The 16,824-nt window shown below is 49.0% G+C and overlaps 2 protein-coding genes across 2 annotated transcripts in view; both read right to left on the bottom strand.

Annotated features, from left to right (window-relative positions):
* Positions 1-15,116, bottom strand: part of Trio (trio Rho guanine nucleotide exchange factor) — a 317,342-nt gene extending 302,226 nt beyond the window's left edge. Inside the window, 1 exon segment of the mRNA XM_028868161.2 lies at positions 14,960-15,116. Coding sequence (XP_028723994.2) covers positions 14,960-15,116 — 157 coding nt within the window.
* LOC114692442 (60S ribosomal protein L30-like) lies at positions 6,164-8,385 on the bottom strand. The gene has a single exon (XM_028868162.1). It carries the CDS (start codon positions 7,900-7,902, stop codon positions 7,558-7,560), a length of 345 nt encoding a protein of 114 aa, XP_028723995.1. The 5' UTR covers positions 7,903-8,385; the 3' UTR covers positions 6,164-7,557.
* Positions 15,117-16,824: the final 1,708 nt, after the last annotated feature.

The raw sequence follows: 16,824 nt of genomic DNA, 5'->3' as shown, positions 1-16,824 counted from the left end.
CCCCACCTGTAACTGCTTCTAGGGCATATATCGCCCATTTCAGACCTTCCTGTAGGAACTCGGTCATCTCCACAGTCAAAGAACAAAGAGCTGGCATTTGCGGTGCTCTGAGTATCAGTATAAAGAATCTGGGCTGGGAGAACGTAGATGACAAGCCATCTGTTCTGATAATTTCCGAGGTGATGGCTCCAATCTCCTTCAGAACTGTGCAACATCTCTATGGCAACTATCACTTCTTAGTTTGGGGGCCCAACTGTGTCTTCTCCTTCACAAAGCATGTGTACCTCATAGACAGCCGTACTCAGGCTCTTCACTTGCTCCAGGTACACTGATGGAAGGGGTCTACAATGCACTCATCACACCTTACTCAGTAGCGGCTGTGCCCTGCTAGAGTACGTAAATGTCTTGTTCCTAAAGGATATGGATACATACAGCATCTAGAGCCCTGGTCCTCAGTGTGGTCATATTGATAAGAGATAGATCTTTAAGAGGTGGAGCCTAACAAAAAATTCCCAGGTCACTGGGAGCACTGCCCTCAGAAGGGATTCAGGTAGTTCTCCTGAGGCCCTGAGTTAGTTCTCTTGAGAGAAGTAGCTATGGAGAGTGAGCCTGAACTCTGAATCACTTTGTCTTCCTGTCTTGCAGTGGGATTTCCACTGCCTGCAAGGGCTCTCATCATCTGCTAACTGCCAAGATGTGAAGCAGTCAGGGGCCCTCTCCAGAGACTGAGGTTGGAACTTTCAGCTTCCAAAACTGTGAGGTAAATAGACACAGTTTCCTGATAAGTACTGGCCTCAGATGTTTCTTTATTATAACATAACTGGACAGATATATCCCCAGAACCCTCAACTAGTTAAATTATACTTTAGCATAGCCTAGAGGCGCTGTCTACATGTGCAGATTCCAGGGTGCTATCCTAGAACTAGATGGAGAGTGCCTCTGTCTTAAAGTCCAGGTATGCACTGGTCTGAGTTAAGGAACGTGGGTATAAATCGGGAAGGAGATGCTCGCTCTACTTCTCCTGGGAGCGAGCTACAGTGGGATCAGAGGTCCCAACAGCTCACACTCACAAGTGAAGGAATAACTACAACACACAGGAACCAGGGCTGAAGTCAGCCGTACACAGGTGCCATGCCAAGACCAATGGACCACAGGAAACGCGCACAGGACAGACACGTGCAGCTTCCCAAAGGCAACAGAGCTTGTAGCAAACCACAAAGAGGTACTGGGTACAGTGCAGGGCATGCTGACAGGGCAACAAGTTCGAGTCTCCCTGGAGCCTTGGCTCTGCCAAGGCTGGGGAGAGAGCAGCTCAGGTCTGCAGCTCAGACATGCACTAGCCCTCACGTGTGATCTCCATTGCAATGCAGCATTCAACACAGCGCAAATAAAAGCAGGCACTGGGGATGGGGGGGAGGGGGAGAGCGGAGACTGATCCTGCCTGGTCTACACTGCCGCCTTAGCCTAGAGCTGAGGAAGACACCACTTCACCAAGCAACGTGTGAGAAATGAGACCTAACATGCCGTGTCTTTTTAAGAGCATCTCAAAATTCATTTTCACCTTGAGGGCAATTTCAATTACATAGCCCGTGCTCACCGATCATCGCTTTAATTTTAACTTTTACATTATTCCCCAGCACATTTTAAAAGGAGGCCAAAACAACCTGCCTAATCATCTTGCCTCGCTGGACTATAAACTCCCACTGGACAGAACATTATTTTTGTCTTCTCCAGCTGTATGGCACCCGGCATACTGACGCTGCTCAGGGGATAAACAGCTCATTCATTACAGTGTCATGTATATTAAATAATGCCCATAAAGTCCTTTGAAGATGAAAACCACTTCAAGTGCTAACGAATGCTAAGCTAGACATTTGGAACCAAGAAACACCAATGACAGAACATGCATCTCAGGAAGGTCACCGCCCAACAGGAGGCACTGTGCTAAGAGGCTCTGTCCCTATGCCTCTGGCCCCTGTGCAGGTACTCTGCACAGAGGACGCCCTCCAGCCTGCTTTATGTGCATTTAATGTATACACCAGAACAGAGAATGTCAAAGCGCTACAAAGAACACAAGTCTTGGAGCTTCATTTCTTTGAGGAACCATGCCCAAAAGCAATTTCAAAGCCAAATAAAATCCTGTCTTCCTCCTGAGATGCCTGCTTTCAAGTGAGGTTAAAATACACTGTACAGGGTGTCAACTGTACGGAGTGTCCACTGAACGCCACAGCACGTACAATGAAAATTCTTGCCACTGAGTATATATGCCTGTCTGCAAATTAATGGTTTCTGTTTGGGAATCTAAGCTATACGCCATATCATGGTCCCCATGCTGAGTGAGCCAAAGTGACTCCAATGTGCGGTACATACGCAGCGCTCGGGGAGGCATGGCTGTGATATTACATCACGCTAACGTCACTCTCAGCAGGAAGGAACACAGCAGAAAGCTGCTTCTGTCAACTTCCCCACAGCTTTGTAGGAAACCCAACTATGGCCAGTTCCACCCTACTCGGCCAGGCCTTTCCCTTCCCAAAAAAAAACCAATTTACTGGGTCTGAGACCATCAGCAGGAAGGAGATTCTCTTCATTTGACACTTACTAAAAAAATGAATCCAAGGTCTACAAAAGTCTAAAAATGCCACCACATTGCAAGCAGAGGTCAAATCAGGTCCATAATCTCCTGTCAAAGAGAGTGATTTTCCCCCATTCCAGGGAACAAAGAGGGACCAGGAGAGAGCTCCCTAGCTGGGACCAAGTCACAAGACAAAGTCAGAGAGGGAGTCATCGCCAGGAAAATGCTGCTTTCCCTGAGGACTCTGGTCCACCTTTCCTAGGAGACGCTGTTCACTCAGGAACCTCAAGCCTGTCCTAAAAGGCTTCAAAAAGAGCCCTGAGAGCTCTCTTTCCACGTGCATTTGTCTGGATTATCATCACCTCCCTCAAAGGGGATCACAGAAAACACCCCAAAACTGAAGACACCTGAGTATCTACCATTTGGTTTGTATTTAAGTATTATAAAACTCACCTCATTTAAAGAATACAATCAGTGGTTTTCCTATATTCACTGCTGTGAAATGAGGACCATTCTCTAATGTGGAAACATTTCTACCACCTCCCAAAAGCCCTCCCCCAAGAAGGCCTGGCCTGTTAGCAATCATCCCACCCTCACTCATGACCTTCTACTCTCCAACTTGACTAACATCAAAAACCGCTCTCTTAAAGTGTTAAGAAACCGCTACCCTTTTCTGACAAAATGTTTTAGTCATATGAAGGACTTCAGGAGGTACAGCAGCCAAATTTCCCAGAATGCTATACAACAAGAATGAGAATATTTGTAGAAAACGCAGAACACAATATATGAAATTAAGCCTATCTCCCCAAATGAAGGACCAAAATTGCACATTATGATTTAATGCAAAAATAATAATCATTAAACAAGTAAACAATACCAGAAGAGCAAATACTCTGCCCATAACACAAAACCCTCACCCATCGTTTTATGAGTTCTAGAACTGAGTGCATATATGTGTACACACATGTACACACTCACATCCTTCCCAGAAAGCACACACTGAACCAGGAGTAGTTCACTGCATTACATTTACCACAGGTGGTCTCTGGGAAAGGTCAAGTGAAGGCAGCCCGCACTGCACCTTCAAGCCATGACCCTGACCTCAAGTGGCAGAGTGCACTGGAGTCCTGAGACAATATGGGCGCAATCCAACCTCATCCAGTTCACAATCATTCTCCCTCCAGCTCCTACACAGACACCTCATAGGCATTCTTACTGATCTAACACAATCTTTCTTAGTTCTTCTCTCCAGCAATTAGTGTACAATGAGAAGAAGATGATCAACTTTCCCCCATAATAGGTGTCATTTTTTTAATAGAGTTTTTTTTTTTTTTGGTTTTTTTGTTGTTGTTTTTTTGTTTGTTTGTTTGTTTGTTTGTTTGAGACAAGGTTTCTCTGTGTAGCTTTGAAGCCTGTCCTGGAACTCACTCTGTAGCCAGGCTGGCCTTGAACTCACAGAGATGCGCCTGCCTCTGCCTCCCGAGTGCTGGGATTAAAGGCGTGCGCCACCACCGCCTGGCATAGGTGTCATTTTAATAAACTGTATCTATCTGAAATTAACCTCCTTCCTTCTCGGCCACTCCTGATTTTCAACTCTGCACTTTAGCATCCCGGAAAGCACGCTGCAGGCGGAGCTGAAGACCACGGCTTTATCTGTTTGTTTGGATGACGACCTGACAAGGCCCTGTGTGGAACAAAGGCTGACCAGGACTGCTGACCACCATTTTCAACGTGAAGATAGACGGTGTGTGTGTGTGTGTGTGTGTGTGTGTGTGTGTGTGTGTGTGTGTATTACCTTGTAGCGGTGAGCATTCTGCAACTGCTTCCTGCATGTGAGGAAAGAGAAGCCAGACACCTCACAGTCCAAGTGGAGTCACAAACAGGGAACCAGCAAGACAAAGCACCCTGTCAGCCCGATGCCCGATTCTAACACAGGGTTTTCTTACGGTTAGGTGCAGAAAGAGACCTCAGTATGAATGCAGCTGTGTAATTATGTTAAGTGTGTGTTTGGTTATGCAGTATTTAGACACACACTCACGAGCTCAGTCCACTGAGAGGCTGTGCAGGCAAAGAGCGCACTTAGTGCCCACTCTGCTAAATGAATCAGTAATATCGGGGCTGGGGCGAGGAAAAAACAAGATAATCCGTGAACTAGTTATTGTGCCACGAAGTGAGAAAGAGCTAAAAATAAAGTAAAATGATGGAGACAGGTCAGGAAAGATAAAGGAGCCAGCCTGAAGCCACTGCCCAAATTGCAGACAATCTGAGCATCAGAGAGGTAACAACGGCAGGTTATACCTAACACAATGCACAGAAAGCAGCTCAGGAGGCCGTGCTTCCCACCACACACTAAGTTAAGCAGAGGGAAAGCCTCTTCCTTATGGTGGGAAAACAGTAACAAAGAACGACAGTGTTAGAAAAAGCACCATTTGGCAAACCATGGAGTAACAAGTAATTCAGACAAATCGACAAGAGACGCCACAACTAACCAACGGAAAAAAGGAAAGAAAGGGGGTTTTGCACAGCCAGCCTCTAATTATCTCCCCACAAAATGCTAAGGAATTACAAAGGGACCTGGAGTCACCACCTGAACCAAGCGATGAAAGGGACACACCACACTGGAACAGCTGGATGCTGTGGGGCAGCTGGAGGGCAGGGAGTCATCTGGATGCAGAGGAGCAGCTGGGTGCAGTGAAGCAGCTGGAGGGCAGGGAGGCAGCTGGATGCAGAGGAGCATCTGGGTGCAGTGGGGCAGCTGGAGGGCAGGGAGGCAGCTGGATGCAGAGGAGCAGCTGGTGCAGTGAAGCAGCTGGATGGCAGTGAAGCAGCTGGATGCAAGGGACATGCTGGATACAGTGGAGTAGCTGGATGCAATGAGCAAGCTGGATGATGGCAAGGGGAAGCTGGATGCAGTAAAACAGCTGGATGCAGGGGAAAAGCTGCATGGCAGTGAGGCAGCTGATGTGCGGGCAGCTGGATGACAGTGAGGCAACTGGATGCAGGGGGCAGCTGGGTGCAGTGGGATTGCTCCTAGACATGTGTTATAGGAAGCCCTCCTGACAAAAACCCCTTGGCTGGAATCTAATAAGTACATCTCAACTGACAGACGGTCATCACTACAAACATTCAATAATATCAAGGTAACAGAGAAGACAAACTAAGGAGACTGTCTCATTAATGGCATCCATGGACCTATAAAAACTAAATGTAATACGTGGCCCTAAAATGATCATGGACCATTATTTTTTTTCCTTAATTGTTAAAAGGGCATTTCTGGAACAAATAGAATTTTATTAAGTTGGTACATTTATGTGATGTTATTGTACTCACAAAATACAGTGCTACAGACCCATAATCCCAGCACCAAGAAGGGCAAATCAAGAAGATCACAAGTTCAAGGACTAGCCAGATTACTTAATGAAATACTGTCTCAAAAAAAGTAGTAACAATAATTTCCTGATCTTCATCATTACATCAGGACATTTTCTTGTTCTTAGAAACAAATACAGAACCATTTAGAGCAGTGGTTCTCAACATTCCTAATGCTGTGACCCTTTAATACAGCTTCTCATGTTGTGGTGACCCCCAACCATAAAATCATTTCATTGCTACTCATAACTGTAATTTTGCTACTGTTATGAATGGTAATGTAAATATCTGGTATGTGAGCTAGGTGCTACCCCACAAGTTGAGAAACACTGATTCAGAGGCAATGGGCATCATTACCACATCTGCCACTTACTCTCAAACGGTTCAGAACCAAAACAGTACAGAAACAATGTATCTAAATCCACACAGAGACAGACAAGGCAAACAGTAAAATGGTAACAAGCAGGAAATCAGAGTAAAGCTCTTTGCAGAGTATGAGTTCTGACTTCTCAAAATGGTTTCTTCCCCTTCCAAGTAACTGTAACTTTAAATGTAATTAACAGTGAAGACACAGCCAACTAAACATCCTGAACAGGCAAAAGTAACAATGAAGCTACAATTCAATTAAGCTGATGTGGACCTGCCCTTTGTATTACCTTTGTTACTTTGAAATAAAAGACTTACTGTGGGTCAAAAGTAACCCACAATTTCACACTAAACAGCAGCTCAATTCTGTTCTCTTAATTCTGGAAATTGTTAAATGCTAAGAAATAAAACTGAAAATTTTTGAAAATCCCATAAGGATCATGCTGTCTATCAACTACGAGGAGACCAGAAAAAGTGAGGCTGATGAACACCAACCTCACAAATAGTGGAGCCCAAAACAAATGCCCAAGAATTGCCTCACTAAAGAGATGGGAGAAATGAGCCTCCTCCCGACCACTGTATCTCAAGAGAGTCTGCTTATACATGAAAAACAGCAAAGGAAGAGTGGACAACAAAACAGCTCTACACAGACAAGTCAGGACGCCCACAGTCACTTAGGAAAACAGACTCTCCAAAGGAAGCTCCCAGGCCTCTGTCCGCCTCATGCCCGCCTGTTCTCTTCCTAAGTTGGACAGGAAGCCTGAGGGCTCATTATAATGTATAACATGGTGATGGCCCAGGGAACATCCCTGGCTGGCTCGCCCTGCCCTTCCCACCCTTCTAACACTGCATTTAAAGCCACAGACATTTCCCAGCACTTAGATCCAAGTCCAGACAGCCGAAGACATGGGAACCACACTTCAATCAAGACTTCCCTGTAGTCTGCAACAGATGTGAGTTGAATAAAACAATGGGGCCATCACACCTCACTTGGATATCTGCGGCTACTTGTGTTATCTGTAGGAAAGCAGCATCTCTTGGAATTAGGTAAGAAAAAAGAAGCAGAAACGAAATTACAGAGCCCAAACAAACACAGGGAAATGCTTGCTATATACTGAAATCTTTCACTCAACTTTTATTTGGTACTGCACTGCTAAATTATAGCTTTGACCATCAACACCCAAGGATCTATGTATTATTTTTTTTTTAAAGAGCTCTGGTAAAGTTTTATTAAAGGGAAATGTCCTGGTTTACTTTTCACCAGTCTGTTCTGGCATGCTTCTAATATCAGAATCACCTGGGTCAATGATAGCCAGTGTGCATACTCTGTAGTATTTTCCATATGCTGTGTCCAATTCAATGTTATTGCCACTGTAGTGATGGACAGCAGTTTTAGCCAACACAGCATAGTATTCTAGTTCAGATTTCCTCAAGGCTGGGCAGTTGTTGTCGAGGATAACCAATTTCGCTTTGCCCTGTCTGATCATCTTCAGAGTCTGTTTGTACCCCAGGATGTACTTTCCACTTTTCATAACAAGTTGAAGCCTAGAGTTGATCAACTCCAGAGACTTTTTCGTTTTCTTTGTGGCCACCATCTTCCTGCCTTAGGTGCGGGACAGCCCCCAACCAAGACCAGCCACCGAGATGGCCGGGGATCGAGAAAGCCTACGTATTAAATTTTAAAATGATAATCCAGACTCTGTAGGATGCTGCATACAGTGGTCATTTTACTCTCTCCCTCTGTTAGGAAAATAAAGGGAACATGTGTCTTTATAGAGGGAAATGGGGCAGGCCATTCACGCTCAGAAGCTGACAGGCTCATCTGTAACCCAAAACTGCACCAACCAAATGCTGAAGAGGAGATTTTAGTCCAAAAAAAAAAAAAAAAAAAAGAGCATCTTACATAGCACCTGACAAATCAGAGCATTGAGTGGCCAGTGGAAGAGAGAATACTAACAGACTACCAGCTTTCCCTGGAGGGCTGGGCTGGAATTAAACGGCTCTTGTGTGGTAGATTCAGAATAACAGGTATGCTTTTGAGTCAAATTCTCATTCTCTCTCTCTCTCTCTCTCTCTCTCTCTCTCTCTCTCTCTCTCTCTGTGTGTGTGTGTGTGTGTGTGTGTGTGTATGTGTGTGTGTGTGTCACACAGAGAGAGAGACAGAGAAAGAGACAGAAAAATGAATAAATTAAAAGGTATTATGAGGTCAGTGTAAGAAGAGGAAGCGGAACAAAACAAAGATGGAAACCAACAAAGAAAAAAGTACCCAAAACTCTTATCTAAAAATATCGGAGATTGTCCTTTACATGTGAACTGCACATGTGAATGAATGATATTTCCAAGTTCAGGAACAGTTGTTTACTTTATGGTTACAGGCCTTCTGTGGGGGAGATATGGACACATTAACAATTCACTCACTCCTCAGAATGAGAAGTGGGTAGCTGCAAAGTTAGCAAACACAGGGATGCTCCATGGACAGAGGGGCAGGACGGCCTGTCTCTGAAAGCACCACTCACCCCTAGAAAGCCGCCTTCAATGCCAGGAGTGCTGGGGCGCTGCAGACCCTGCGGCTTGCGCTACTCTGCCTGTTCTGCCCAGCAGCCGAGGCCACCCGAGAGGGAACACTTAGAGCATCGGAAATGCTAACTGTCAGTACTGAAAGCCAAGTGACCTGGGCTTTAAGTACCAGACCTTACTTATTGCTGACATGCCAGACAGTTCTCCCGAGCCACCCTTCTCGTGCAAACCCAGGAAGGGATTTTTATTTCCCCAGGAAACACCCAAATGGGGTGATGGACTTAATACATCACACTTGTCTATAGGTGACGTTGCAATCCCCTCCCAAGAGAATCGCAGCCATGTGGCTAGTGATCTGAAAGTCAAGTACATTTATCAACAACAGATCTTTGGCCCCCACAGCACATGTGCCATCAGACGAACCACTCCACAGGGGGCAAAGTCTCGGGAGAGAGACAGTTCAAGAGGCCATCCTCTTCCTGCAGCTCCACCCCAAGTGAGCCTCTCACTAGCTCCTCACCCCAGTGACATGCATACAAGCTTTCCCAAGAGGGCAGGAGGCGCCTGATCTGGATCTTAAGGGGCTTCCTTACATGGATAGGGAATAGAAAGAGGAAATTACGGTCAAAACACAACGACGAGGGAAATTAAATGTTTCTACCATTGACTAAGAATTAAAACTGAATATTTACACACTAACCATAAATGTTAAGAGCGAGATTTCCTATAAACAAGAAGGTCTGCCCGTGACCCCTAATACATCACAACCTTGGGAGAGCCGTGTTGGAGATACTGGTCTCTATAAGAGGTAAAGTACGGGTTGGCTGGGGTTTGGTGGAGTGTTGGTTAAGACAAGATTTCTCTGGGGGAAGGAGAAATCTAACGCCAGAGATCAGGAAGACTCAGGGACAGAAGGCAGAGGAGAGAGCCACACATTCAGACTGGTACATCCTTCCCCCACTGCCTTGGGCTGCTTTTATCAATCCAGAGACACAGGCATGGGCTATCCCAGAACGGCTCCAGCTGCAAAGTAAAGCAGCAGCGAGCTCCCCAGTGGTCACTGGAAGTTTCCCATCCACGCGTTCATTCCTGGCCTACTGTTCTGGCGAACAGCTCCTCAGAGGACCTTACTCCAGCTGTGGGCCCCTCCTGGCCGCTGCACCCTGTCAGATTAAATAAAGCGTGCGTGTGAAGACACGAGGCACACCTGTGCTCCAGGCAGATCCCTCAATCACCGGTCAGTTCACCACGTGTGGGGGGCAGAGAAGAGAGAAGCAGAAACAAGGGACAGAACACCCAAGCAGAAAAGTCCTTCCACTGGTGTGGAGCTGCTACCCAAACGCTTACTTCACTGGCCACCGAAGACCTGTCTGCCTGCTACTGTCAAGATAATGCACTCACGGTAATAAAGACCACCCCATGGTAGAACTGATGACGGATGACGAAGGTCACCGTTGCTGCTTTCAATAGTATAAAAGAGCTCACTTCTATCAACATAAGTGACTTTTTTTTTTTCTAGGTAAGTGTGGCTATTGATTAAGAATCTGACTTTTCTCTGGAATTCTGCCAAGAATATGAGATTAAAATTTTATCTTCTCAGTGCAGAGTAAAGCAAGTTAGCAAAATAAATATCAGCTATAGTTTATTTAAGTTGATAACGTCAAACATTACCTCTTACTTTCAATTAAGAACAAATTCCAAATTCATCATAACATTCAAAAAGTCTTTTTAAAGCTGGGCGGTGGTGGCACATGCCTTAAATCCAGCAATCAGGAGACAGAGGTAGGCAAATCTCTATGAGTTTGAGACCTACCTTTTCTATAGAGCAAGTTCCAGGATAGTCAAGGCTACACAGAGGAAACCCTGCCTTGGGAGGGAGGGGGGGACTTTTAAAAAACTACCTTAGTTGCATTTTTCAATCATACTTTTAAAAAAATCATAATTAAGCCACATTTCACTTTGAACATCACTACTGACTTCATTTAAAAATCTTGGTGAAAAGTTTAAAGGGTTAAAATAGCTTCAGCTAAATCATCACTTGAATCTTAAATTGCAAATGGGAAAAAAAAAATACAATATCCCACATCAAGAAGCCAGTTTGCGATGTCTCAGTGGAAAGCTGTTCTCAGTGATAATTTTACTGCTCACGTTATTTCTCGAAAGTCACTTCTGGATTGATTTACTTATTCATTTTAGATAAGTAAATCCTTAAAGCCCTCTAAAGCAGTAGGTACACCACCTCAGAAGGAGAGGCCAGCATTCACTAACATGGAATGCTTTTTTCAGCTTTCCTTTTCAAAGTGTCGAGGGTCCCAGGGACCTACTTCAGAACACAATCACTGTTTTAGAACTTCAACGGCCACAGCTTCCAAGCTTCAGAACGCAACTCAAGTCTGCAGCCTGCAACTGAACTGGTACTAAGAGCATAAATATGAAGAAAAGCTTGCTCGTACTCCATAAGGAACCCATCATATCAAAGCATTTAAAAAAACCAAAAAAAAGCACGTTGCTCCCTCACAAAGTGACACACTCAATTCTCTTCACAGATCCTAGGAAAGCAGAAAGGCATCCAGAATAAGACTTCATAAGAGAGAAACCCAGCATGATGGCTTCAGAATAACCACAAACCTTTGTTCTCCACACATTCATTTAACGCCAACCAAAAGCATGCCAGGCAGGTTAAAAATAATGCATTTATGTAAGTGCCCCCTCCCCATACACACACTCTAGCAAGGTTAAATGTGGAGCTCTGAAAGAATGATTTATTACCACAAGGACAGGGACCCAAAATAGATTGGCAATAAAAGTGATTGGTCCCAGGGGCACTGAGAACTAATGTAAGCAACATCCTGGCCATGATAGGCATCCGGGAAAGAGCACCGGAGTCCTTTCAGGGTTCTCAGCCCTGGTCCCACCTCTACCCAGTTCCACTCCAGGAGAAAGTCATACAACCTCCCTGCAAGTCTGACGCCTCGTCCGTAAAATTTGAAAGCTGGTCCAGCTCAATTCTGTGGGATCTCTGTGTTTTGGTTTGGTTTTGAAGGTTTCCTTATCCTTTTCAACGTTCCACTCCGAACAAAGAAAGGTGAAGTCCAAATTCCACTGACATATGCAAAAAACAAAATAAAACAAAAACCTGCTAGCCACCCACTCAACCCACTTTAGCACCAATAGGCCTGCCAGGATATGCCAAGCCGGAGAGTGGCTGATCAGGATTACCTAAGTGAGTAGGGAATTTTCTTCAATAAAGCATTTAAAGGAGAATGAAATAGCATCATAGGAAGTGAGACCTTACGTGGGATGGATGCTGGGGGACTCCTGCCCTGAAATTCAGAGAAAACTGCAAAACAATGTGGAGGCACTAACAGCTGTGAAGGGACCACAGCATTCCCAGGGAAGGGGAACAGTCCTCAAGGGCTATCTCCCCCACTCTCTGGGGTAGACACCCAGTTCCCAGCCCCCACCTCCAAATCTTGGCAGGTGGCAGCATCTCTACTCAAACACCTCCACGGAGGGAAAGAAAGTAACACAGTAGCTCATTCTATTTTGAGCTGCTCCGTTAAAAAGTTCTGTTCCTCCAACTGCAGGTACCAGTCTCAGTCTACGGCTACAAAAATAAAGCTTAATAAAGAAGCAAGAAGGTACAAACAGAAAGGGGGGACAGACAACTACAGCTGCAGGGCTGAGGAGGGAAAGGTGAGCAAGAGAAAGCCTTAGTCTCCTCCGGCATGCTGGCAATCTCAGGGCCAGGCTCAGATACCGTGGAGAATGTTCACACTCCACCTGCCCTCCTCAGTCAATGGGAACACATTTTCCCCGTATGCACATCTTAAAGACAATACAGATGGATGGCAACTCATTCTGCTCAGCATTCACCTTCAGTCAACTCTGTCCTGGGGTTTCCTACCTTAACTGCCCTAGTCCATGAAGTCCCCAGCCAAGACCATCCTTACAACCACGGTGCCCATGCCAAACTTACCAGCCCCTTTTGCATCCTGTACTAGACACCATTGGCCCAGATGCCAACCACTAAGACCTAGAGCAGCGATTCTGAGCTGTGCAGAGCGGAGAAAGAACTTCTAAAAGGGGTGCACACTGCTCCTGGGATGGGATAGTTCTTCTGAGGCCAACCCAAAAATCTACCCTCGCTCCTGACTATGAGTCAATAACTAAAAGAGAAGTTCGTCTAGTCACTTTGGAGGGTGAAATAAAGGAATAATGAAGTGGCATTACCTGGACAGGAACTCTAAACTGAACAGGCAACCGAGGACTACGAAAAAAATAAGAGCAGGAACAGAGGAAGGAGAGGCAATCAAGGCCAGCATGTCTTGGGAATCTTGGAAATAAGCCATTCCTCAACTGTTCATAGGACATTAAGAAAGTCTAGTATCACCAGTACCAAAATAAATAAATTAATTAATTAAAAATCCATCTCTAGGGTACAAGAACCTTTCTAAGATCAAGAAGCTGAATTCTGCACAAAATCTATTATTCTGTGACAGATGATAGAAAAAGAAAAAAAACAAAAACAAAAAACAAAAAACCCGAGAGCTTCTGGGCATGGAGGAAGCATGGCTCAGTTCTGCTCTACCCAGCCAGTCACACACCAAAAATAAAACATAGATTCAAAAACTGTTAAAGCTTTCATTTGAAGGAGTTGGTGTTTTTCTAAACCTCGGCTTTCTCCAAGGACCTCACGGGAGATGGAGTGCTGGGGAGTGTATTAAACCCAAGCTGACACCACAGAGACGGAATGTGTCACGTCTAGTCATAACCAATCGGTTAAGATGAATCAAAAATAACCCAGCCAGACAAAGATCAAGAAGACAGAACTACACCAGATATCTAACGGCCCTACTAACTTCTGCCTCGCCCAAGGCTGGTCGCTTCAATTGCTAGCTCCCAGTGACCCAGATTGCCGCCCTGATCTCACCCAATTTGGGAACTGACTTTGAAAGAAGCCACCGAGAGCCTGAGCCATCAACCTCCCGCGCTCACCCCGGTGCAGGCCGCTCACCAGGCCCCGAGGCTCTCCCAGCAGTCCTCCGGGAGACCAGCGAACAGCCGCCCGCGCCCTCCCCGGCCCTCCTGCCTCTCCGGGACCCGACCTGGACCTCTGTCTCCAGCTCTCCAGCGCGGAGTCTGCATCCTCCTCACTCCCGAGCCTAGCCCGCCAGGGACTGCTCCCCGAGCTGCAGTCCCCCCGGCCGCCTCCGGGACGCACCAACAGACCGGACTGCACGCGGGGACACGGGACGCGCGGACGCCAGCCCGGCTCGCGCGGGATCTGGGCCGGGCCGGGCCAGGAGGAGGCGCCGTCACCGGGGTCCCCGGGACGCCCCGTCACGCCCCCTGAGCCGCACACCCGCGCCCCTCCTGCTCGCCGGGCTCCGCGCTAGCCTCCTCCTCCTCGGCCAACCCCGGCTCGCCAGAGCGGACCCCGAGCCACCCGGCACTGCCTCCAGGTCCACGCCACCCACGCCATGTCTGCGAGCCCCAGCCCTGCACCTCTCCCCAGGGCCACCGCGGTCCCAGATGTCCTTCCCGGGCCTCCCCCGGAGACAATGGCTCGACCCGCCGATCCGACCGCCACCTCAGCTCGGCCACCGTCCTCGGTCCCTGCGCCGAGGTGCGATGGCTGCCCCCGTGTCACAGAACCATACGCCAAGACGAGATGACAGGCTAGAACCCCGAGCCAAGACACTCGCTGATAATGGGGTCGGGGGTCCAGCTACCAGCGGCCCAAAGGCCAGCACAGGGCAGAGCCCCGCTGTCCCCGGCCCCGGTGAAGCTCGTCCTCCGGGACACCGGCCTCCGCCCACGCCGTCCCCGCCGCCGCCTCCTCGGCCCTCCAGCGAGAGACAAAGAGCCGGCGCCCCAACCCGCGGGGCCGTGGCCACTGCAGCGGGAGGGCGAGGGGTGTCCACCCCGGCACGAGGGGCGAGGGCCGGGAAGGCGAGTGAAGGCGCCCGGGACAAGCCGCAGCACCCGGGCGGCGTGGGCAACCTGACACGCCGCCGTGGATCGCTAAGCCCCGCTGCGGCGACGGGGAACGAGAGCGCGCAGGGCTGTACCGGGCCGGAGAGCGGGGCGCGCCGGGCCGGCCGAGCGCGCGGGGCAGCCGCGGGGACTCACCGGATCGGAAGAAGGCCGCGATGTCGGCCAGGTCCTTGGCGGCCTCCTCGGCGCCCTCGCCGGCGCCGCCCCCGCAGCCGGAGCCCGCCGCGCTGGCCGCCGCCGCGGGGCCGGAGGACGCGGCCGGGGCGGTGGCACCGCCGCTGCTGCCGCTCATGGCTTCGGCGGCGGCCGCGCCCGCCTCGGGCCCCGGGCCCCTAGCTCCGCGCACCCAGCTGCTGCTGCTGCCCGCGCCTGGCCTGGCGGCACCGAGCACCCAGCTGCCCGCGCCCGGCGCGCGGACGCACAGCCCCGGGGCGGCGGGCGGCGGCGGCGGCTCGGCCCGAGGAGCGCGCCCACATAGACGAGGACACCGCCCGGGAGCCGCGAGCCTGGCGCGGGGCGGGCGCGCGGAGCCACGGCCTCGGCGTGGCCGGCCGGGGCGCGGGCAGCGGCGCGGACACGCGAGGGCGGGGGCCGGGGCCGGCGGAGCGTCCGCGATCACGGGCGCCGGCGGCAGCAGCGAGCCTCCATCTTGCTTTCCAATGGGGAAGGAAGGAGGGGGGAGGGAGAAATCACGGCCGAGGGAGCCCCGGTGAAAGGAAAGGGAGAGCAGGGAAAGGAGAGGAAGGAAAAAGAGGGGCTTCGGCAATTTCCGGAGAGCTTCGTTAGGGGCCGGAGCGTGGGCTCGGCGGGTGGGCGGGGCCTGCTGTGGGCGGGGCCGTGGAGGGGCGGGGCCGCGCCTGGGAGCCCGGAGGGCGGAATGGAGTGGCTGGCTGCTGGAACGTGGAGAGGGCTTGGTCTCCTCCTCCTCCTCCTCCAGGGCAGTTCCAAGGCTGGGAGGAGCAGGAACAAGTGTGACCGACCCACACTGGCCTTGCAGGCCGGCCACTGCGCCCCCTGCCAGGACTCTCACGCCTACACTGCAAGCGGTCCTAGCACTGGAGCGGTTTCATGATTATTGATGTCACCCGCGGGTCCGGGTGACCGGGGCACCGAGCTGGTGTGTCCCTCGCAGGCGCAGCGCTGACACGGGCATGTAGAAAAAGCTCGGTAATTTTTGAATGAGCAGAGAGGCAATGAAAACAGATTATCTGCTCTCGTCTACCGTCTCCTTGTATACAAAAAAAAAAAAAAAAAAAAAAAAAAAAAGAATGAAAGATGAGGCTTGCGGGGGAATCCCCATCTCCCAAGTGTCCTGCGTCCTCAAGCTACCCAGAATTATGGGAAAGATGATGAAGGCAGAGGAGACCAGAGGAGGAAAGGGGCCTTTTAAAAGATGCATGTCAAGTCAGCTGTGTGGAATAGTCAAATTCTGCTTTACGTCAAGGCTGCAAGATGAGTGCCATGAAGGAATGGGTGCCAGATACTTAAAGAACAAATACTGGAGAAAGCAGATCAACAAATTTCACCAAACTACACCACTACCTATGTTTAACGGGAGAGCGATGATTAAATGAATAACTAGTGGATAGTGGCCACCAGGTCTTTCTCCCTTGGGAGTTTTGGACAAGCAAGGGGAGTAGGCTCGAGTACTTAGTTTCCTTCAGAATAAGGGTTGAAGACATACTTAGGAACTCCTGTTCAGCTTACTGTAGATGTGTGTAAAGACCTACAGATGTGTGTATACATTCAAGATAGTACATATGCCTTTAGCCTCTTGCCTGTCAATTGACTGGGCCTGGAGACATTTTCATAACTACCCACACACCTAGCATTTAGATCATTTAAATCGATTCTCTGTCTCTGTCTCTGTCTGTCTCTGTCTCTCCCTCTCTGTCTCTCTGTCTCTCTCTCTCTCTGTCTCTCTCTGTCTCTCTCTCTCTCGTGTGTGTGTGTGTGTGTGTGTGTGTGTGTGTGTGTGTGTGTTCATATCTGTTGGGACA

Source organism: Peromyscus leucopus, chromosome 11 (genome assembly GCF_004664715.2).
Source record: "Peromyscus leucopus breed LL Stock chromosome 11, UCI_PerLeu_2.1, whole genome shotgun sequence".
Taxonomy (NCBI): Eukaryota; Metazoa; Chordata; class Mammalia; order Rodentia; family Cricetidae; genus Peromyscus; species Peromyscus leucopus.
Note: the sequence above shows the minus strand (reverse complement) of the source record. Positions and strands in the feature narration are given on the sequence as shown.